The sequence below is a fragment of the Cupressus sempervirens genome, chromosome 5 (assembly GCF_028749045.1).
Source record: "Cupressus sempervirens isolate cs-2001-9-10 chromosome 5, ASM2874904v1, whole genome shotgun sequence".
Classification (NCBI taxonomy): domain Eukaryota; kingdom Viridiplantae; phylum Streptophyta; class Pinopsida; order Cupressales; family Cupressaceae; genus Cupressus; species Cupressus sempervirens.
Genome location: NC_143122.1, coordinates 55,566,644 through 55,591,015, shown reverse-complemented (window position 1 = coordinate 55,591,015; position 24,372 = coordinate 55,566,644). Strand labels below are relative to the sequence as shown.

General features: G+C 36.6%; 1 protein-coding gene across 1 annotated transcript; it reads right to left on the bottom strand.

Annotated features, from left to right (window-relative positions):
- Window positions 1-220: 220 nt before the first annotated feature.
- On the bottom strand, window positions 221-24,039 carry HOT5 (GroES-like zinc-binding dehydrogenase family protein). Its single transcript, XM_089828569.1, has 10 exons — window positions 23,925-24,039; window positions 19,211-19,347; window positions 17,890-17,936; window positions 17,480-17,805; window positions 1,635-1,717; window positions 1,479-1,554; window positions 1,287-1,348; window positions 1,074-1,169; window positions 802-963; window positions 221-673 (listed from the first exon to the last, which is right to left on the bottom strand). Exons 1-10 carry the CDS (start codon window positions 23,956-23,958, stop codon window positions 542-544), a joined length of 1,155 nt encoding a protein of 384 aa, XP_089684695.1. The 5' UTR covers window positions 23,959-24,039; the 3' UTR covers window positions 221-541.
- Window positions 24,040-24,372: the final 333 nt, after the last annotated feature.

Genomic DNA, 24,372 nt, shown 5'->3' with positions numbered 1-24,372 from the left:
TAAATTAAGCATTAATATAAACATTATATCATAACATGTTTAAACAGGCCCACAAACCAAAAAGCGATTATGTAATGCATGGTATAACTACAAACAGTAGAACCACATAAATATAGAAAAAGGAGAAACTAATAAGCTGCAGTGGATTAAAGAAAAGAAACTTCTCTTGATAAGAGAAAGGTAGCACGTCTGAAGAGCTTCTGAGAGATGAAAGTAACAATTTCAGAAAGCCAGATAAATATGATAGACTATTAATCAGCATATAACTTTTTTCATGCTTGGTAATTTAACCATGGGATTACCTTACCCATCTCAAAATTATAAGCGTTCTAGTTTCACTTCAAACACTACTGACACGCACATATAAAAGAGCATCAGACCATCATCTATCACTCTTTCCATTGATTTAACATTTACAAACCTTATCAGTGCCAATGTTTGTTCCAAAACAACAAAAATACCATTATAAATCATATTTAAGATTTTACCTCGTACAACATAACTGTAGCGTCTATGGTTGAAAACATTGAATTCAATACACTTAGAGATTGCCTGAAGAGGTGTGCATCTTCAGCACAACTCGCAAGCAATTCCCACCATGCATCAGATGAAATGCTTCATTGATATGGTCAAGTGTCAAATTGTGTGTAATGTACTCATCCACTTTGATCTCCTGCAAGTACAAGGCACAGCTCAAATGACTGTCTTCAACTATGTCATATTTGGTAACCAATGGAAAGCTAACGAAATATTAAAAAAATGTGTTACATGGTCCACATATTATAATCATATGAATCTGACCTTTTTCATGTACTTGTCAACAAGCCATGGTACTTGAGAACGACTTTTGAAGCCACCAAAAGCAGTGCCTTTCCATACACGCCCCGTAACCAGTTGAAATGGTCGAGTAGAAATCTCCTGTCCAGAGGCTGCAACACCAACAATAACAGATGTACCCCAGCCCTGCAGAGGTGTTGCAACCATAAGAATGCAATATAAATCTAAAGAACGAAGGCATGTTTTGGAATGCATTCTTAGGCATGAAAAATACATTGGCAAATCAAGAAAATCACCTTATGACAGCACTCCAGAGCAGCTCGCATTATACTAACATTTCCAATACACTCAAAGCTGTAGTCAACACCTCCATCGGTTATGTCAACAATCACCTACCAAACAAGTATATTTTTTAGAAACGCAAAAGATTCTACAAAGCACGTCTGACAAAGAGTCACACAAATTATGCTAATCCATTGCAATCAAAGGTGTATGGTGTATGCACCAACCTGCTGAATGGGTTTATCATGATCTTTGGGATTCACAAACTCTGTGACTCCAAAATCTTTAGCTGGAATTCACAACGTGAAAACACCATTTAAGATTTCGTAGACCTATGTACAACTATCAAAACACTTTAAAATTATGAGCATAATAATTCTGACTTATGTTCGGAAAAAATAAAAAAGGTTTTGGCATACCAATCGTAAACTTCTTGGGATCAATGTCAATGCCAATAACACGTGAAGCACCTGCTGTTTTGGCACCCTCTGCCACCTGTGGATTTAAAAATCAAAATCAGCTATTTAGATAATTTTAGTACTATTTCCTCTTTCATATTATGTCAGACATCTTACCGCAAGACCAACTGTACCAAGACCAAATATTGCAACAATTGATCCAGCTTCCACTTTTGCTGTATTCCAAACTGCTCCAAGACCTGCACGGATTCCCTTTTATGATTGAGGTGAAAAATATATAAATAAGAGTGCTGACATGCCATTGCTATGGACTTGGTAATCTCACATTCTACATAATTAAAAGAAACAATTAGTCAAATAACCCAATTAAGCCAGTTAAAAACTGCAAAACCACCTTCAAAATTATTGTTTGACTACAAAAATTCCACTGAAACTGCAACCATTTTCACATCAACAAAAATGCTAATATATATGTTAAGTTTGTAGCTTCAGTCAGATTGATTCGATCATGAGATACATTGTCGATGGTAAATCATCATTTAGATAATAGTCTTATATAAATGGTTATTTATATTATTAATATATTAACTAATGATGATTGACCATAGAGACATGTCTCCTATCATATTTATGAGTCTTCAAATTTGCATTTGGAACACACCTATAACAATGGCAGTGTCATTACATTTGCAGAAAGTAATCCCTATTACTCAACATGGTATCAGAGCCAGGTTGCATATGTAATAAAATCAATATATAAAAGGAAAACAATAATATATGCCACATATGATCAGCAACGGAAAATTTGCAGGCAACATAATATCCTTATCATCGTTGTCGAAGACAAATATATATATTGAATCCTCACGGGCACAATGAATACATACATCAACAGGTACAATGAATTTGACTGAGGAGGATCTGCGGACACTATTCTACAGAAGACATCAAACAAGTGGATAAGAAACAAAGGGTTATATTAAATTGAAATTTTCCTATTCATCGATTCAGTTAGGCAAACATGTTTTGTGGAGTACAACAACGAATGTTATCTCGGGAAGTACTGTATCTCATTCAGATAAGCAGAGTCGACCATTAATAAAGGCAGCCAATCCTAAATCGGTCTGCAAAAACAAATTAGAGTAAACTCAATTTGACGACGACATGAAAAATGACATCGTACCCATACAAGGAGGGATAGTGCCAATTTGACCTGGCATTTACATCAATAGGTAGAACGAAGAAAGTATGATCACCATAGGTAGTATATACTCATTCCGCATGCCACTACTTTGTAACGAAATTGGGTATCGAAAAACAAGCAATAGAGGGAAGCAATGCAGAGAATTGTCTGGAGGAAGACGATAGAAAATTATCGATTCACATTTTACGAAAAAATCACAGATGAAAGAACCCAGAACGACCAAGGAGGGAATATACAAACTGCAGGACATAAAGAAAGGAAAGCACCATATACGCTTATCAATCTTGTATTAGCATAACAGTTAATGAGATCAGTGGAGACTAAGAAATGATAAGGAAGAAATAATCTAATTGATTTATATCAGGAAGTGCAATCTGTCGATAAAAGAATGTGAAGCGTCAACAATAATCTAATAGAGAGAGATGACAATAAAATGTATATTGACAAGTGCAGATTCCATGCTCATCAAGTCATCGCCAACGTATAATAGGATACTTTTTCTATTCCAATACCAAGACACCCAATATGAGATCTCAGGAATTGATGGTTGAGACAGCTAGTCACATTTGTGTTATTCCTGTCTTCTGGCTCATTCATTTTTTTAATCTGTTCTACAGATGCATCTATTGAAGAAATTAAAGCAATTACTATTTATGACAGATTTTGTTCTTTGTGGTCAGCGGAAGTCAAAAACTAAGAGAGACTAGTTCGTACAGAAAAGAATACTCTGTGTATATCATTGGTATATTATCATGTTGATTATCAAGGATATAATACGCTATCATCATTGATATTATTACCAAGTGTTAAACATCCACGATAAAAGCATTGTTGCCTATTGCTAAGATGGAGGAATCAATGGAACGAAGCAGAGAAAAGGAGTACTAAAACCAGAAAATGATTTTAGAATGATCAACTATTGGTTTAACCCAGCAGTGCTTGGAGCAAAAAATGAAGTACATGCATATGTATATATAACGAAGGGATTATTTTTAGAGAAGAATAAATCAGATATTATAATTCACATGGAAATTGAATTGAAAGGAGTTCAACATTAATTCAACTTGCAGGAAGATATTCAGCGTTGAACCAAACACTATAGCACATGGAATGTCAAGTCAGGAGTCTATGCAAAGTACAGTCAGCACAGTTGCCACATGGGAACAGGAGACTGTAGTAATGGAGAACATAAAGAAACTCTTATTTGTAAAGACGATACTCAGGCATGTGTAAAGTCAATGACCCATGATAGGAAAAGAGAAGAGTTAAATATATATCGAAGGCAACAGGGAGTATATGATAAAAAGAAAGCATTGACCTTCGAGCATTTGAATAGGAAAGGAAGAGCACAAACGACACACAAAATCCTAAAACTATAAGGTTGCAAAGGGTATGGAATCACAGCTTCTACACTACATCGGGGTGTAAGATTGCAGCATATACTCCTACAGGGAATATACTGATTGGATTTCAATTATTGGAGATGCATTTGCATATCCATATTGACCTTGATAAATTATAATCAAATTCGATATTGTGGAATCAGTCCCAAATCCGAGAGGATTGGACAAGGGACATTACAAAGGATTGGGTTGTGACTATACTCACAAACTAATAGATGAAATCAGTGATTCATATACTTCTTTAGACATTGAGAAGAGTGTGACGTTCAGGCACTAGTGTGAATGGAGTTTTGGCTATCCACATAAAAGATGTGAACCATTGTTAGTTCTTAAGAAGTTCGGTGTCTAAAGGGGATGTGTGTGAAGAGTTGAATAAGTGGGAGTGAGAGCTTCATGGTTGAGAGTGAAAATAGACTAAGGCAACGATATAGGAGTGGGAATTTTACATTGAGGGGGGGTGAATCATTACCTTAACCAGTGTTTCATTCCCCATTGGAGGCATTCTCTGATTTGATGTATACAGACCTTCATTGGGAGAATTTATATCAAGGACATTGATGTACAGATATGTATTTGTAATTTTGAGTATTACACTTATTTGTTTATTAGAGTCTCTTGCTTATATAAATGAATAATAAGAGTCATGTGCCTTGATGTACTCTTGTTCCATTCCTTGGTCTCCAGGGATGCTCTTGCAAGAAGAGAAGATGGTGCATTAGGTATGATGCCAAGGCATTAGTGCAGGACTCAATCTATGAGTCTTTTTGGGAGGAAAAATATCGTCGATGATTGGGACTATGAGAGATGAGTATTCTTCTATATTAAGAGGGAGTCTGACACTTCTTCAAGGCAATGCAATTAGAAGATTGATACTCAGAGGGAGTCTAGAAATACATGTGTATGATTGCATGATTTTGATGGGTATACTCCTGCGTACATCATGAGGAAGTAAAGACTTATCCCTAGAAAGTTGGAAGATTGATATTAGATTCAGAGGGAGTTCGGCAGGCATCCTTGGGCGAAGAGAGCCTCTAAGGGAGTAACTACAAGACCTGACCTCCCAATGATCATTCCAGAGGGAGAATTTTGAGGTGCATTCCCTTGTAAATGATATCTTCTCTATGAGGGAGAAGTTCTAAGTGAAATTCCTTGTAATACATTCTCCTCTATGAGATAGAAGTTGAGGTGAGAGCCCTTGTTCCACCCTCTGTCTTGGTTCATGGTGGTTACTATTTTGCATATGTGGATTATGTCATGAAAGGTGACGATCTTATCAATAGCTTGACCTGTTATCATGACAGACTACATTAAGTTGCTGTCCCGAAGTGCTGGTAGTCATGATAACGAATGTATCATGATCAGACTACATTAACTTGCTGTCCTAGAGTGCCAAAGATCATGATACTTGTCATGATAGAGTTCATGACATGTTAATTAATAGTTATCTAATCGACTTCATTAAGTTGTTGTCCCCGAGTGTCGAAAATCATATAACTATATAATATATTCTTTTGGTAGGCATCAAAGATTTGATGCTAATGCACATACTAAAAGAAAATAAGTATGGTGAATATCATATGATTGATATTTCTTGTTGAAACATACTTCGGATTATATCGAAAGATAACATCTAAGTGGATGGATATATGTTGATATCCTTAACTATGCCATTCCAGGAATATCATATTGAGATGATATCTGTTCATATACTCAAGAGCATAATGTATTCTATAACAATCCTCCCTAGCGAAGAGGGAGTGTTAAGTTTGTATCTTTAGTCAGATTGATTCGATCATGAGATACATTGTCGATGGTAAATCATTATTTAGATAAATATTCATATATATATGGTTATTTATATTATTAATATATTAACTAATGATGATTAACCATAGAGACATGTCTCATCTCCTCCTATCATATTTACGAGTCTTCAAATCTGCATTTGGAACACACCTATAACAATGGTAGTGTCATTACATTTGCAGAAAGATATCCCTGTTACTCAACATATATGTGTCAGAATGCATAGAAGAAACCCTTGAAAAAACATGATGCCCCATGCTTTCAGCAATAAAGACACACAAAGTGAATTTCATGTGTAACCTTAATATTGAAACTGGATGAAATAAAATCATTGCCATGGGCAAAATGGGTCAGCTAGATAATGGTCATCATTTGTTGCAGTTTAAGATGTGCATCTTGTCAGAGGTATACATAGATAAATACAAGATATGAAGCCACAAATTGTCCAGTCAACTTAAACAAAGAAAATATTATCACGGAATTGATATTGTCATGTTTGATACCTTAACTATTATAAAGTTGAGAAGTCCAATCTCTCTAGTAAAAAAATATTTAACTCCTTGCAGTACAACATTTGACAAACCACAATCTACTTTGAGATTTACTCTTCCTTTACAAAAAGGTCATCCTTTGGTTGTATTTTCAAGTATTGTTGACATAATTTAGGCACTTATGGACATTCATATAATTGTTTCCTTTTTTCTAACTTTTCCATGTTGACCTTGCTAATCAATGCATTTGAGGTTGTTGGGTGGCACCAAGTGGTGTTCTTTTGTGTTTGAAAGAACTGGCGAGAGGTTATTACCTGCTCATCTGTTATGAAAGCTTTTCATTTTTCAAAGTTGGGCATTTAATTACGATTCCATTGTTTTTCAAGGAAATGCAAATTTTTGGTTTGATATAAATTATAATATTGATTCTTGAACACAGCACTCAAGCTCTGTTTTGTTATACATGGTTAATATTCCAGCTCTTTTAGGTCTGTCTGGAGATTAGAAAATAGCAGATGATTTAGTAATTCCAGCTAATGATTTGACTATGTCACTTTCTACCATGTTTGTTTTACCTACACTAGTTTTGCAGCTAAGGCTGTCCCTATTTGATAGGGAGGCTCTACTCTTTCTTCACTGATCTCTTTTCTTGGTCACTTCAAGGACCCACCCTCTAGGGCATCTATCAAGACACAAACCCTAATACATTAGGAGGCAAGGCTCAAACTCATTTCCTCCGCTATTTCCTAGAGCATCCCCTCAATTCAAGGCTCTATCCACTAGTCTTCAAGCTCACTAGACTAAGCTTGTTCCCCAACTTCCACTTTCTTCCAAATTCATCTTGCAAGAGTTTAGGGCTTCAAAAACTGTCAAAACAATCTTGAAACAATCCATCTTTCTTGATCTCACAAGCATTTCTCTATCGATTTCAATCTTTCCCTCTTTTAGACCTACTAGCCTTGTAGGTCACAATTAGCCCTCCTAACTAGGTTTTTGGACTCTAATTCAAAATTATACCAAACAACCCTGTGATCAAATCACCATATTGACTAGCCATTCGGATAAACTAAAGCACTTTGTAGGTCTTGGATCTTTAACCATTCGTACAATGCCAAACCCCAAATTAAGTGGTTTACAAGGTAAACTAGCTTGGTTTCAATCTTTGTGCCCAAAATCCATTCAACTAGATTCAACCAAGTCTCAACTCTCTATCAGGGCTTAATCTGACCCCATTCACCAATCTAGAATCATTGGATTGACTTATTCAATTGTCCCCAACAAGAAAACCATTTTGCAATGTACAAGTTCCTTGTTGGGCAACTAACTAGCTTGTCTAGGGCTTGCTTGTGAAAATAAAAAATTGAACATTCTAGTAAAATACCAATTGGAATTGAAAGTGCATAACCTCATCTTGAAAATCTCCCCTGGCCGTGAAATTTCAACCATGGACTTTCAAGAATGAGGCATTTTATTAACCAAACCCTCAAAATGCCAGTGAACAATAGTGAGCAGTTGGAATTTTATTTGATCAAGCAATTCTTCAAAACTAAGCCTACCAAAGCACACAAATGAAGGAAATTAACTACATTAACTATGTACAACAAAAAAATATTCAAATGCCAATCAAGAAAAGGTGAATTGCTCGTGTCGTTGAGCCATTGTACACAATTTTGCCAGTAATATTAGGTACTTGTATTGGAAAACTAGACATATGGCATCCAACCTTCATACAATGACTTAGGTCTTAAATATGTCTCCACTCCATGTTCCAACTAACTGAGTCCACCACAAATTGTTTGGACACAAGATGCACAATCTTGCCCAAATGTTGTCAAAGCAACTTTGTAAAGTTACAAAAGTTGTCATGGCAACTTATGCAACCTTTGCTTTATCAATGCATCCATGCAATCTAAGGGTGCAAAATGATGTTTTTGGCCAACCTAGACATGTCTAACACCTAAACATGACCTCCTAACCATTATGACACCCTTTTTGCATATCATGCCCAAGTTTGGCATCCTTGACAACACTTTGCCAATCTTTGCACAATTCAGCATCAAACATCTCAAAACTCAAACCAACCTATCTAGTGCACTCTCCTCTGGTCCTTATTCACACCATGATCCTTACAAGGCCTTACGAACCAAAATGTTAGGGCTTAATGATTAAACCCCTAGGTGCTCCTGTACCATTCTCCCCCAATAGAAAAGAGCTCAAGCAACATCAGGTGAAAAGAGTGCTTCTTCAATACCCATCTTGGTGACATCTATTTCAAGTATCCAAGTGGCTTCAATATCAAATCAATCTTTCCATTTAATCAGGTGTTCCATGTATATCGTATGCATAGTCTTCTTTGCAACTCTTGATCCTAAGACCTTCTCTACTTGTGGCTTAGATACAATAGGTGATTGCTTCAACTTAGGGACCATGTCTGCAACATCAGAAACTTTCTTATCCACCTTTGAACTAGAACTCTTATATGGCACTAGATCAACTACATTGAAAATAGGTGATAATGCTATTTCCTCTAAAGTCAATCTTGTAAGCATTGTTATCATACTTTTCCAAGATTTTGCATCAATGTAACACCAGAACTTGGGTGCATCGAGATGTCGGGACGAGTTTCCGGGACAGGGGGAAAATGGAACTCATTTTCGGGACGATAAGGGGACGGCAAGGGGATGACACCAAAGGGAGGATTGGGCAGGGAGGGGTGTAGTATAGTGTACATATATAACTTGAAATACTTGTTATGAAATGATGTTTTAGTAGAACATACCAAATTAAAATGCATGAACATATCAAAATTGCAACATGAACTATAACAATTGAACATTCATAATAGTAACATATTACATACCCAATAGTTGCATTCAAAAATCAAGATTCAAGTACCCATCCCAACGGCAACATGATTGTAGAATGGCGAAGGTGGGGGTACTTGGGTACACAAGTACCTGATGTGGAAACATCTTGGGGATAGGTACTTCAAGTTTTGGGAGGGGGGTGCGAGTCCCTGTGTTACACTGTTTTGCATGGACCTATTCTCCTCATTTGTAGTTTGCTAGGGACTCCCTTAGGTAACCTTGCCTAGTTTAAATGCATCGGACGGTAGCAAGGGGAGGATAGGGTAGGGAGGGGTGTCGTATAGTATACATATAGAACTTGAAATCCGTGTTATGAAATGGCATTTCAGTAGAACATACCAAAGTAAAATACTTGAACATAGCAAAATTGCAACATGAACTAGACCCATTGAACATTCATCACAGTAACATATTACATACCCAATAGTAACATTCAAAAATCAAAAATCAAATAGAAATTCAAGTACCATTACAACAGCAACATGGTTGCAGAATGGCGAAGGTGGGGGTACTTGGGTATGCAAGTACCCGGTGCGGGGACGTCTCAAGGATGGGTACTTCGAGGTTTGGGAGGGTGCAAGTACCCACGTTACACTGTTTTGCATGGAGCTATTATCCTCATTTGTAGTTTGCTAGGGACTCCCTTGGGTAACCTTGCCTTGTTCAAATGCACCATGACTAAGTCATCTATGTAATATTGAACCTCCCTCTTTTTCATATCTATCATGTCCTTGATGTAGACCATAAACAATTTCAAAAGGACTTTTCCCTATGGTCCTATAAGCAATATCATTGTATGCAAACTCAACTTGATGGATAATTTGGTCACATGACTCGCCCTACTCCTTGGTTAAGCACATTAAAAGGTTCCCCAAGCTCCTGATCCCAACTTATGTCTACCCGTTTGTTTGGGGATGGTATGTAGACCCAAATGGTAGGTTGGTGCCAAGTCCCTTCCACAATGTCTTCCAAAAATGGCCTATGAACATAGATTCCTGTCAAATACTATATTGATTGGCAAACCAAGAATCCTTATAACTTCTTTGAAAAACAGATTAGCTATTTGCCATGCATCAAGTGTTACCTTACAAGGTATGAAATGGGTCATCTTACTAAATCTATCAACCACAACATAGATGCTATCATGTCCATTCTTTGTCTTCTGTAGCCCTACAACAAAATCCATGCTCACACACTCCCATGGTCTGTTGGGAATGGGCAAAGGCTGGTAAAGACCTGCATTGGATGATGTTCATTTTGCCCTCTGACATATTGTGCAACTTTCTACATATCTCCTTATGTCTTTGTGCATTTTAGGCCAATAGTAAAACCTTTGCACCACTCTAGTGTCTTGTTAAGCCCAAAATGGCCTCCTAGACTGCCATTGCGCTTCTCTTGAATCAGGTTCTCTCTCATTGACACAAAGTTGCCCACCGTTGAACAATGGGCCCTCTTGTAATGTGTAATATGCATATTCACTATGAAAGTGATCGCCAAAGTCTTCACACACCTTGTAAGTTGTAGATAAATCTTCATCATCTTGGTATATTTCCTTGAACCTATCAATACCTATGCTCTTTAATTGAATTTCTTGAATTGTCAACAACCACCTGCTCAATGCATCAACAACCTTGTTGGTTTGACCCTTCTTGTGCTTGATAGAAAGAGTATAGGCTTGAATGTATTCTACCCACTTCATGTGCGTATGGTTCAACTTATCATGGGAGTTCAAACAACTTAAAGCTTGATTATCAGTGTACACAACAAATTCCTTGGGTAGGAGATAATGTCTCCATTTCCTTAAGGCTTGAACTAATGATTAAAGTTACGAATCATAGGAAGAGTACCTCATCTTAGCTTCATTTAGTTTTTGACTGTAAAATGCCACATGCTGCCTTCTTGGCTCAGCACTGCCCCTACTGCAATATTACTGGCATCACATTCCATTGCGAAAAGTTTGTCAAAACTAGGTAGTATTAGGATAGGTTGGATAGCTACTTTCTTTTTCAATGTTTCAAACCCCTTGTTAACTTGCTCTACTCACTAAAATTTGGCTTTCATATGCCTTTTAATGGTGTCTAGAATTGGTGCACAAATTTCATTAAAATGTCTAATAAACTTCCTATAAAACAGAGCCAAACCATAGAAACTTTTTACCTCGCTGGGTGTCTTAGGAGTAGGTCAATTGAGGATTGCTTCAACTTTTGTAGGATCCATCTTCAAGTTACCCTATGAGATCACAAAACCAAGATAGATTAGTTCTTGCTTCATGAATTCAGACTTGTCCAAATTAATGGTCAGTCTTTCATCATGCAACTTCTTCAAAACAATTTCCAAATGTTTAAGGTGCTTTGCCTTTGTCTTGCTAAATATCAATATTTCATCAAGATAAACCACTACAAACTTACCTATAAAACCTTTCAATGCCTCACTCATCAATCTCATAAAAGTGCCAGGGGTATTGCTCAGCCCAAAGGGCATAACAAGCTACTCCTACAGCCCTTATCTGGTCTTAAAGGTTGTCTTCCACTCATCCCCCTCCTTGATCCTTATCTAATGATAGCCATTTTTAAGATCAGTTTTCGTAAAGTTCTTTGCTCCTCCTAAACATTCCATTAAATCTTCAATCCTTGGAATAGGGAATCTATAACTAATAGCAATTCTATTTATGGCTCTAGAATCAGTGCATAATCTCCAAGTACCTCCTTTCTTGGGTGCCAACACAATGCTACACATGGGTTGATGGTCTTTCATATTAGAGTCACTTTCTAGAAGTTCTTGCACTTGCTTGGCTATGTCCTCATTTTGTTGAGGTGTCATCTTATATGCAGCCTTATTGGGAAGAGAAGCCCCTGGAACAAAGTCAATATGATGGCTTATAACCTTTTGTGGTGGCAATGTGGCAGGTGTCCCATCACTTACTATGGCTTTGAACTTTTCAAGTAGGACTTGTACTTTTGCAGGGAGTTATGCCTTCTTATCTATCTTCTCCTCCTTAGGTTTCAACACAAGACCAAACCCAACACCATCTCCTTTCTTAAGGGTGTTTTGGAACTCCTTTTTACCAACTAATAAGACATTAGGACCTATGGACTTGGCCTCTTCCCCTACTACTATAGACTGAATTCTAAAGGTAACTCCATCCTTCTTGAATGCATATGAATTCTTTTCCCCATCATAGAAGGCCTTCATATCCTCCTAACATGGTCTACCTAATAGGAGATGATAGGCACCTTATCTTTATACCCTCCTAGGGCGAACTCTACCCAAGCTTGCTCATTAACTACGACATGTTGACCTTTGTTGGGCCAAGTGACTCTATAAGGGTTACTATAAGGAATTCTTTGCAACTTTAACTTACTAACTGCCTCCTCTCAAATAATATTATTAGTGGAACCTAAATCAACAACTTCTTTACAAGCCTTTCCCATAATCTTGCAATTTATCCTGAATAAGGATCTCTTTTTGGCTTGGTTCCTCCTTGACAGGTTCTTTGATCAGAGTTCTCCTTACCATGAGGTCTTCTCCTACCTCAGAGTCGAAGTTAACTTCAGGTAATTTAACACTTGTTGCATCTTCTTGTAGGTATTTCACTCTCCTATCTCCTCCTTGTGATGAAGAAGCCTTCTCAGGGGATCTATAAGCAGCGTTTCCAAGTTGATTGCAATTGTAACACTTCATTGTGGAGAAATAGGATCCTCTCCCTGATCCTCCAAACCTACCTCTACTGCTGCTTGATCTCCTTCCTCTATAGCCAACTTTGCTACTAAAATTCCCACTTTGCTCTGCTAGCTTGGGTTCTCCTTGGGACCTCTGGTCTAAATCACTTCCACCAAAACCACCTCTATGTCCTCTACCATCTCTGCCTCTACCCCTATAACTCTACTCATGCTTCTTCTTGCTCTTATCTTCTACCTTTAGTGCCAAATGATAGCACTCATGTCCTGTGGTAGGACTCAAAAAGCTAATTTCTTCCTGAATATTCCACCTTAAACCATTCAAATATCTAGCCAACATTAAACCTCAAACCCAACTTTTGGAACTCTTCAATATATGTGCTATTGCTAACATCAAGATCTTTTTGCTTTAGGTTTTACCTCTTTCTATGGAGTTGGATCTCATCCTCAGGTACGTAAGTCTCTAATTTTGGTCACCATAACTTTCCAACTGGCAATAGGATTCTTGCCTTCCTTCTCTCTCTCTACTTGAATAAACTTCCACCAAGTTAGAGTAGCTCCTCTCAACCTAGACTTAGCCACCTTCACTTCGTGTGCCTCACTTACACCTTCAGACTCAAAGTGATTTTCAAGACCCTCAATCCATTCCATGATCATGTTAGGTTCCATTTTACCACTAAACAAAGGTACTCCTAATGCTTTTCCTCCCAATGCCTTTCAAACTCTAAGGAAGGGTTCTTCTTGAAACACAGGGTCTAGTTCAGGCACTTCATCTTCTACTACAACTTCTTTCTGCTTTTCTTTTTCCTCTTTCTCAGTGAACTTTACAATCACTCTTTCTATCTTGCCTTCCACTTTACCAAACTTGTTTTCTAATAAGTCAAGCTTTTCATTAAAAAGCTTGTTCTCCTCTTCTTGTTCTTCTACCTTCTTAGCTAACTCTACATTTGTAACCATGGTGGATTCACCCACTAGCTCGTTAACTAACATGCACTCAACACTGGCCCAAATCTTTAGGCACTAATACCACTTCGATAGGGAGGCTCTACTCTTTCTTCACTGATCTCTTTTCTTGGTCACTTCAAGGACCCTCTAGGGCATCTATCAAGACACAAACCCTAATATATTAGGAGGCTCAAACTCATTACCTCCATCTTTTCCTAGAGCATCCCCTCAATTCAAGGCTATATCCACTAGTCTTCAAGCTCACTAGACTAAGCTTGTCCCCCAACTTCCAATTTCTTCCAAATTCATCTTGCAAGAGTTTAGGGACTCAAAAACTAACAAAAAAATCTTGAAACAAACCATCTTGCTTGATCTCACAAGCATTTCGCTATCGATTTCAATATTTCCCTCTTTTAGGCCTACCAGCCTTTTAGGTCACAATTAGCCCTCCCAACTAGGTTTTTGGACTCTAATTCCAAATTATGCCAAACACTATGATCAATCACCATTTCGACTACCCATTTGGATGAACTAAATTATTTTGTAGGTCTTGGATCTCTGACCCTCAGTACAATGCCAAACCCCAAATTAGGTGGTTTATAAGGTAAACTAGCTTGGTTTCAATCTCTATGCCCAAAATCTATTCAATTGGACTCAACCAAGTCTCAACTCTATATCAGGGCTTAGTCTTGCCCCATTCACCAATCTTGAATCATTGGATTGACTTATTCAATCCTCCCCTGCAAGAACACTTCTCTACAATGTGCAAGTTCCTAGCCGAGAAACTAACTAGCTCACCTAGGGCTTGCTTGCAAAAATAGAAAATTGAACACTAGCAAAATACCAATTGGAATTGAAAGTGCATAGTCTCAGCTTGAAAATCCCCCATTGCCGTGAAATTTTTGTGAACTTTCAAGAATGATGCATTTTATTAACCAAACCCTCAAACTACTAATAAACAATAGTGAGCTGTTGGAATTTTATTTGATCAAGAAAAACTTCAAAACTAATCCCACCAAAGCACACAAATGAAGAAAATTAACTACATTAACTATGTACAACAAGAAAATTCAGATGCCAATCAAGAAAAGATCAGTTGCTCGTGTTGCAAAGCCACTATGCACAATTTCGCCAGTAAGATCAGTTACTTTGTATTGCAAAACTAAACATATAGCATCCAACCTTTGTACAATGACTTAGAAGGTCTTAACTATGTCTCTACTCCATGTTCCAACTAACTGTTTGGACTCAAGATGCACAATCATGCCCAAATGTTGTCAAAGCAACTTTGTAATGTTGCAAAAGTTGTCATGGCAACTTTTTGCAACTTATGCAACTTTCGCTTTATCAATGCAGCCATGCAATCTAAGGGTACAGAATGATGTTTTTTGCCACCCTGGACATGTCTAACACCTAAACATGACCTCCTAACCATTATGACACCCTTTTGCATATCATGCCCAAGTTTGGCATCTTTGACAACATTTTGCCTTACAAAGCAACACTTGGCCAATCTTGGCACAACTCAACTTCAAACATCCCAAACTCAAACCAACCTATCTAATGGACTCTCCTCCGGTCCTTATTCACACCATGACATTTACGAGGTCTTACAAACCACAATGTTAGGGCTTAATGATTAAATGCCCAGGTGCTCCTGCACCACTAGTACTGTTGTTTTATTTGTAACCTCGTAGTTTCTTATTCCAATAAAAATTTAAAAAAACAAGTATAAAGCTAAGTCCATAATGCTGCCATTAATCTAATACTTCTAAATGATTAAACTAGATAAAATTTCAAGTTACCTTCAGAATCGACAAATTTAACTTTAGAAAGTGGTTAAGTCATTATGTCTTCAATCTGGTCCTCTGTAGGGCGCTAATAAAGAATCTGTTTGTTATCAACCAAATGCTGAATGCAATAAATATGAACTTCAATATGTTTAGCCTTGGCATGATAGACTAGGTTCTTCACCATCTTGAGAACACTTGCGTTGTCACGAGAAGGTGAGGTCATGCAATTTGATCCAATTGCATATCAGTCAATAGCCTTCTTGAACACATTGCCTCGGAACCTGTATCGACTGCTGCCCTATATTCTGCTTCAGTATAAGATGACAAAACTGCCATTTGGAGCTTGCTCTGCCAAGTAATTACTTCTGAACCAAAAGTGAAAATAGACCTCCAAACCCATTCAAAGTCAATATCTCCTGTTCACAGAAAGTAAACAGATTGCTCTTATAGAATGCAAAAGTCAAGGAACAATTTGACATGTCCAAGTACTCATTTTGCAGCAATAGAGATAAATAGCCCAAAGTTTACTAATTTTACAACAGGGGCAAATACTTTTTCATAGTCTACTCGATATATCCTTCACCAGCTAGACCAGCTTTATGCTTCTCTAAAGAGCCATTTGCTTGCTTAGCATTTTACTCTACCTTTGCCTGAACATGACCTTCCATCGCAGCAAATAAGATCCCAATACCAATTATGTCCCATCTCACCTTTTCTCTGAATCCTTGGCAATTCTTTGCAACTTAATTTCTCAAAATATTTGATATCTATAATTGAACAATAGAAGCCTTAAGTAATTAGAAGTAAATCACAGGGTGTCCAAAACTGTATTTCAGTTTTGTTACATGTTTTTCAAATATTTCACTTTCAAGTAAATATTTGCCAATTTTAATTTATAAATCATTTTTATTACAAGGCCAGTGAACATTCACTGATGCAACTGCAAATATATTTTGGGTACTTGATATGCCTTCTATGGAGATATCAACTTCAATTTTAGACCGTATGCTTCATCATCTGCAAAACCATCTTCAAAACTCTCTTATATATTGATTAATCAAATCCAAATTTAAAAACTGGCATTATCTGTGATTCTGCATCCATATGCTGGTTGATATTTTTGTGTCACGGAAGATATATAGAACATGTTGTAGTGATTTGAACATGTTGTAGTGATTTGATCGTGGTTCACAAAAAAATTGCTAATCACGCAATTTTCTAACTAAACATGAACTAAGGTGACTTACATGTGATGTCAACAACTAGGCAATCAAAGTTCTTTCAATCTATTTGTTCTTGTTTGTAGCCCCTCTTCACTGCCTTACTACCCGATGATATAACAAAGCACAATACACACCTCAAGGCTGTACTCAAGCTTCATGAACTCAAACTCTACCTGAGCGTTACTAACAGCCAATTCATGGAACAAGCATTATGACCTGTTTCATAGCTTATTGCCACCCATTAAATCGCCAGACTAACAGGTTCTGATATCTCAAAGTATATATAATAAACAAGAAACCTGACAGAACTTCGAAAGCTAAAAGGGTGCAGTAATCTTGCTTTCTAATAAAACAGGCAACAAAATCTGTATTACTGTTAATTTGTTAAACAGGTTTTCTAACATGCCTTTTCTTTTTAGTTTCCTTATTTTTATTAGAGAACCCTATTCATAAAGAATCTTAAAAATACAAGCATATCTTATGATAAAGTCATCTCTTTTTGCATGCTGACATAGATCCTATGACAAATAACCTCAGCCAATGTGCATGCAGAAACACAATCACTAAAATATTGATAACAATAAACACTTACCTGTGGGAACACCACAACCAAGCAAACATATCTTATCCAGAGGAGCTTGTGGGTCCACTTTTGCAACACTCACGTCATGTACAACAGTGTATTGGCTGAATGTTGATGTTCCCATGAAGTGATAGATCGGTTTCCCATTTACTGAGAAACGGCTTTTCATGTCATTCAGCATAACCCCAACACCAGTGGCAGATCGAACTTTACCACAAAGATTTGTCTTCCCTGACTTACAAAACTTGCATTCTCTACATTCTGCCTGGTAGCAAGGAATTACATGATCCCCAGGTTTAACTTCAGTAACACCCTCACCTACACTTTCAACAACCCTGCGGATCATGTATAACTTTTAAGTATCACAAAACATGAGGTGAGAAAGCCATTGAACTTTCCAAAATATCAAACATGCTCACCCAGCAGCCTCGTGTCCCAGAATACAGGGGAAAAGACCCTCTGGATCCTGCGGCCAAATAACAGTAAATTTTCAAACCATGTGTGTCTGTGGATGTGTGCATTATAATACGAGTTAAGAAGAAGCAAACCAATACATGTATGACCAAAATCTAATATATAAATTATAAACTATAAGTCCTACATTGAGTTGCCTCCACACAATAAATGTGATGACAGGCTTAGAATGCAAGCGCATATTGCATGAAGTACCACATAAGAAGTGAGAGATAATAAATATTACAAATCAAAGCAGAGGCATTAACAATAATTGGTCTTCAAGTGACAGAATTCCTACAACTACTTACAGTATCCTAAATCACAGTTATAAGACACAAAGAATAGCGGGATTATTAGAAATCCTCCATCTGGCAAAGGACAATTATCAATTCCTGTTATGAGGTCATGTTTAAGATTCCCCCAGTAAAAGGTCAACTTTCAGCAATAGTTGTAGCACATGTTTCAATCAAGGCTAGATGAGATGAAGACATAGGAGAGCTGAGGCTCTCATTTAATAGATCCACAATAAGGAGCCATTTCTACCATTTGCAGTTTCCTTTGTTTTGTGAACATCACAATATCAATATTAAAAAGTGTCAGAAATTATGCCACTGCACTGGATACTTGATCAACAATTATGAAATGATAAATTGTATATAAATAAATAACTATTAAACCTGAAAATATTGGTACACAATGTTTGAAATTTTGATGCAATTTCAATCTCGAAGTTTGATTACAAGTCTTAAGAGTTAAGGCCCCAATAAACCTTTTGTTTTTAAATGCCTTGAATAATAACTCCTTTCAGTGGATTTTGGTAAAAGGCATAAAACACTGTGTTACATAAAATCAATCCAAGACTTTCACACATAAATCTTTGGAAGGGTGATTCAGATTACTAATGACCTAAGTTCATGGCCCGCTGGGGATGCACCCGTTAATGCAGATAAAATGTTCTTTGTAGAATCTTAGTAGAACGGATGCCCCTCAGACATAATTTCCATGCAAGAAAGTAATCTACTATCACTGTATTAAATAGGACAGCAGTATGATTTCTACACAATTACAGAAAAATTATTATAATTTTTTTTATGAAACCTTGATAAATCTGTTAATACTGACTTAAAAAAAAATACTAGAATAATTTCGTATTGCAGAATCAGGAGCAATTATTATTTTTTGATTCAAAATATGTTCATAAAGAACTTATGACAAACTTAGAAATTAGAGTAAGCATTTAAAAGACCCAGCTACACCTAATTACGTTAAACCGAAGTGACTTACTTTCCCACTCCAAGTGTATGCATCTGTGTGGCAGAGTGCAACAAACTCAATCTTTATGCGAACCTCACCAGCCTGAGGTGGAGCAACTTGAACATCTTCAATTACCAGAGGCTTATTGGCCTCCCAAGCAACAGCAGCTTTGCATCATGATAAACCAAAATGTCAGAAAAAGAGCATAGCAATACTAATAAAAAATTAAAAAATCCAACAATAATCCCACAGACCTTGCCAAATGTCATTGTGATTGAACATATAACAAGAGAACCTGAAGTACCACAAGATTGCATGCTCTAGAATCTAGAAAATGATCTGAATATCTCATGTTACATCAAGCTTGAAATTTTTTCCTTGGTGACAAAACCCCAAGGACTGGATTCAAACAACAGTTCAATGAAAATATGCATTACAGATAATAATTAATAAATTTCACAAAAAATACAAGGATAAAGTTAATGAAGCAGGGTGTGTTGTTAATATATTATCACAAGCATCCAAGAAAGGTAAAAAAATAAAAATAAATTGGCACTGTGACACCATTTTAAACAAACTCATCGCCAATAGATATATAGTTGATTTCAATACACAAGCATCAACTATTGCAGACGTTATGAGATTTTTAAAACTATTGAACATTTGTTTCAGTCTTCTTTTACCAAAGGTCAGTCCCTGATAATAACTTTCACTGTGAATAACAGAGGTTTAAATTTTAAAATACAATTGACCAAATAAATACCTCAAAGATGTAAATTGCTGGATTAAAAACCCACCATAGATGAGGATTCAAGAGTTGGATGTGTTACACTAAATTTTATCAAATATCCAATAAATGCACATGCAGAAAAAGCTTTCAAAAGCAGATACCTCTGTTTTACTTTTATGACAAAAAGATGACCGTTCATGCACAACTGACTTAACAAATAACCTTTGTTTTGTAAGCTAAATAATACAATCAATTCATGTAAAGTTAATATTAACAGAATAACCTCAATAACAATTTGCCAAAATTCATCAAATCAACACATTTTTTAAGCTTTTGACAGCCTTCTTTTCAAAGACTGCTAGAATCAGGGTTGAATACAGCCAACGGAATTCACCAGCAACAAAATCCTGCTGGCATGAATTGCCACTATGTTTCGCTGTGCCTCGTGGATACTGAATTTAGAAATTAAAAAGAACAGATTCAAAATGCAGTATATGTTATAGACTTAAAGTAAACTTTAGCAAACTGGATGCAAATATATAATGACCCTTACAGTAGCTATTCTATATCATGAAACGGTCACTGGATGCAAATATATAATAAACCCTTACAGTAGCTATTCTATATCATGAAAAGTTATTATATATTAGTAAATACTAGTAGGCTGATCCAAACATTATTTTCTTTAACATGATTTTCTCTGCCAAAAAACAAAATTCCAACAACACATGCACACTTAATAATCTATACTTATAGGAAAAAATAACCTGTTCTGTGGCAACAAACCTGGATAAACTTTCACCACTAATAAGAACTTAGGAAAGGATCCACACTACATTTCACTGAAATTTAACCTTGTGGACGTGAACACCTGAATTTGAAAACCATCTAAGCATGATTTCAAACAGTGGGATACGTTTGTAGCATAATTAAGCAAACATCCACCAAATGCACACAAGACAAAACTGAAATCAGCTATTTCTATTTAATGATATTTGGATGACCAGTCTCAACAAAAGTACATCATGCACATATGCAATCCAAGTTATTATCTGTGGTAATCTTCATTTTCTACTATTTTTAGGGAGCCTTTTTTAATATAATCCTAACAAGCTAGAAATCATAAATAACATCTTATAGATGTACATCAGAAGAAACTTTCCAGCAGTGTTTACTCATAAAAAAATCATCACATACTCGTATTTTAATTTATTACTTAAAAAAAAAATTCAATCTCAAATTAAAATGCACCAAAGCACAAATGCAAACATATTTCAAGCCTTTGATTCAAATAAAACTCATTACTAATTTGCAAATCATATAAGAAAGCATTCAGACAAAATGATTGTACACCAAATTTTGGCAAACAACCATCTACTATGCACACCAAAAGAAATATTTTCTCATAGCCAAGGAATGAGCATAACTATAAAACCATGTCAGAACACGATGGCCCCAAAAATCTTGCAAAAGTAACTTGTTTCTCTTCAATTAGTTAATGCAAACTGAAACATACCTCTAAGTGTGCCATCCAATGGTTAAGCTTTTCAACATCAACTCCACCCTCATGCCAACAAATCTATATCTTAGCCTCCACTTTAAACATAGGTGGAGCTTGGATAATAGAGGGAAGCTCCTTCTCAAGTTCTTGCAGTTTAACCCTTCACTTCCTTTTGGTATCTCAAAAGACACTCTAGCTTGCCCATGCACAGCTCTAATATCTTCTTCACCCTTTCAAATTTACCCCATGCAATGTGTAATGTTGGCTACATCCTCCTCCAATTCGTTGGATCTTTCTTTACCATCTATATGTATAGCAACTTCCTCTTCAAAATCATAAAAACCTTCTTGTGAGCACACCCTACTGCAAAGGATACAAAACAACTAATATTTAAACGAAACAGTTCTACAGTAAAAGGTAATCTCAAAAGACAATCTAGCTTGCCCATGCACAGCTTCAATATCTTCGTCACCCTTTAAAACTTACCCCACAGAATGTGAAATGTTTGCTACTTCTTCAATTTGTTGGATCTTTATTCATCATTGAAAAATATACCACCTTCCCCATCAAAAGAAAAAACACCTTCCTGTGAAAATCTACTGCAAAGGAAACAAAACTGCTAATTTTACAACTAGTTACTACTTTTGCACGTGGATGAGGTGTAAAATAACCATAGACTGTTAGACCCTTGAAGCATTTGATGTTTAAGTAAAGCAAGATAAATTGCCTTATCCTTTCAAAGTAGGCAATCTTGTGAGGGACAAGCTGCATTTCTGTAAACCACACACCCACCACAACAAACCACATCAAAACGCACACAGAAATCATGCTCTACTACCAAACTCATCCAAATCTAGTGTGGATATTCTACTACTTGATTTCCCAACAGTATCCAATCAAACTTTGACTAATTAGGTAATTGATCCTAGTGCAAAACATGCTTAAAACAGTAACATTGACTTCAATGTGTTGTTAGTACGTGCAAACAATCATGGGGAAGATTATATGAGTCAAATAGAAAGTAAGACAGGCATAAAACTGGAAAATATACAGTGTTTGACCTAAATAAACACAAGTTAGCAATTGCAAAAGAGTGACATATTTCCTACTTGTGCCACTGTCCCCTTTCTGTCTTGTGGAGTTTTTACTGCTTTCTTGAGGCCTTCCTGAACATCCTCAACCTTCAAAACACACACACAACAATACTACTACTCTCCTACCTTCTTAACAACAATCCAACATCCATAAAATCACTCGATTGATGCAAATAAGAACAATTATAGTCAATGACAGCTTAAAGAGATCCATCCCTAATGTCTGGTAAAGGATATTATAGCTCAACAGTCGCAAGAGAATTTAGAAAAATAAGTCAAAGTGTCTCAACACACCAAAAGACAGAATCACTCAAACCTCTCCCTTCATCTGCAGACTGTAAAGTTCTCTGTAATCTGGGATGGCTTCAGCTGTGAACAAAGCTACCATCACTTATCAGTACTCCCAAGTGACACTCCAGCCATGGCCAAAACTGATGATGTTTCAGGATGGGGTTGAAATTGTGACTAATTCCTGATTTCCATCATGCCGTCAGTCCCCTGCGTGTCCCAAATTGCTGCTTGTGTTCTGATCTCATGTTTTTCTAATTACTGAGAACTTTTCAATAATACATCGTAGTGGTGTTAGCTAGCTACACTAGAATGTCTGGTTCATTTCAGATTAGCACTTCATCCATTTTATACCAAAATCAGAACAGATACATTGATAGTCTACTTTAACACAGTAATCTCAACTTAAATGTGCCAAAATACAGCATGATTACATCTTTTAATTTTTGAATTTGAATATGTCTCATAGATACATACTCTAGAAACCAGAATAGGAATGGGTTCAAACAGCATGCTGATCTAGTAAACTTCAACAAGCATCCACTCTGTTTCATACAAAATCACCGCACACTGAAAGATAGTTTACTCTATTACTCTACAAACAAAATACAACGCATGCACACATTGTTTAAGATTTCGATCCTGAGAAGCATCTTAGTCAATGAATTTAGGCATTATATGCAATCAAACAGCGGACCCCTCTACTAAACTTCAGCAGGCATCCAACTATTGAACAGTCGAAGCTTTTCAACAATGCCTGCTCCGTTTAATAACAAGCAGAATTATTCATAAATTGCTTTGACATACCGATCTCAAATAAAACGCACAAATCAAGTAGAAGTAAACTTTCCACCTCATTTTTTCCCCCGGAATTCGATAAAACTAGCCAGATTCACACATGTAGTCTTAGAAAACAAAATGTACAAAGAACTACACCTAAACTGTATTAGTGTATGTTTCGGGAAAGCTACAAACGGTCCTTACAAATTCCAGCCAATGAATTAGGCTTAACCTTGAATGCCTCAATATTTTAGACTTCTTTAACGCAGGTCAAGGGATCGAATTATATCCACTGAATTTTTTAAGAAGCGGCCTTATACAGACATCAACTGTGAATGTTTAAGTGCGTACCTTTGCAGGTGATGACCTGACCTTCAGTCGACATGGCCGAGAGCTGTATACACACTGCTTATATCTCAAAATATCTGCAAGGCGCTCAACGGAAGGAGTAAGTAAGTAGAACGACGAGATTTTCCGTAGGGTTTGCACTTATTTATAGACTTTCTTCTTATCGGGATTTTTCCCTGTTACTCCACGTTTGTGATGATTGGAGGGTAATACGAGGCTACCCTCGTCATTTTTTGGTTTTGCACGACTGTTCGCAGTTTATACTAGGAATGTTCTTTTTATTCAACTTATAATTTTTCGGCTCTTACGTCGTTTTACATGTCAATGTTTGTTGTTTAGTTAATATTATTTAATTGCTCTTCCTAGGGCTGTATTACAATATTTTACACTAAATGATATTTTGGATTTGTAGTGTTAATGCAGGAATTTGGCATATCTTTGGCTATTTTTG

What these genes read in the sequence shown, in the direction of transcription:
- HOT5 (XM_089828569.1), bottom strand. Translation starts at nt 23,958, where the DNA reads ATGTCGACTGAAGGTCAGGTCATCACCTGCAAAG. An exon ending in TCAGGTCATCACCTGCAAAG is followed by an intron (nt 19,348 to 23,924) that starts GTACGCACTTAA and finishes CATGATGCAAAG; the next exon opens with CTGCTGTTGCTTGGGAGGCC. An exon ending in CTGGGACACGAGGCTGCTGG is followed by an intron (nt 17,806 to 17,889) that starts GTGAGCATGTTT and finishes CATGATCCGCAG; the next exon opens with GGTTGTTGAAAGTGTAGGTG.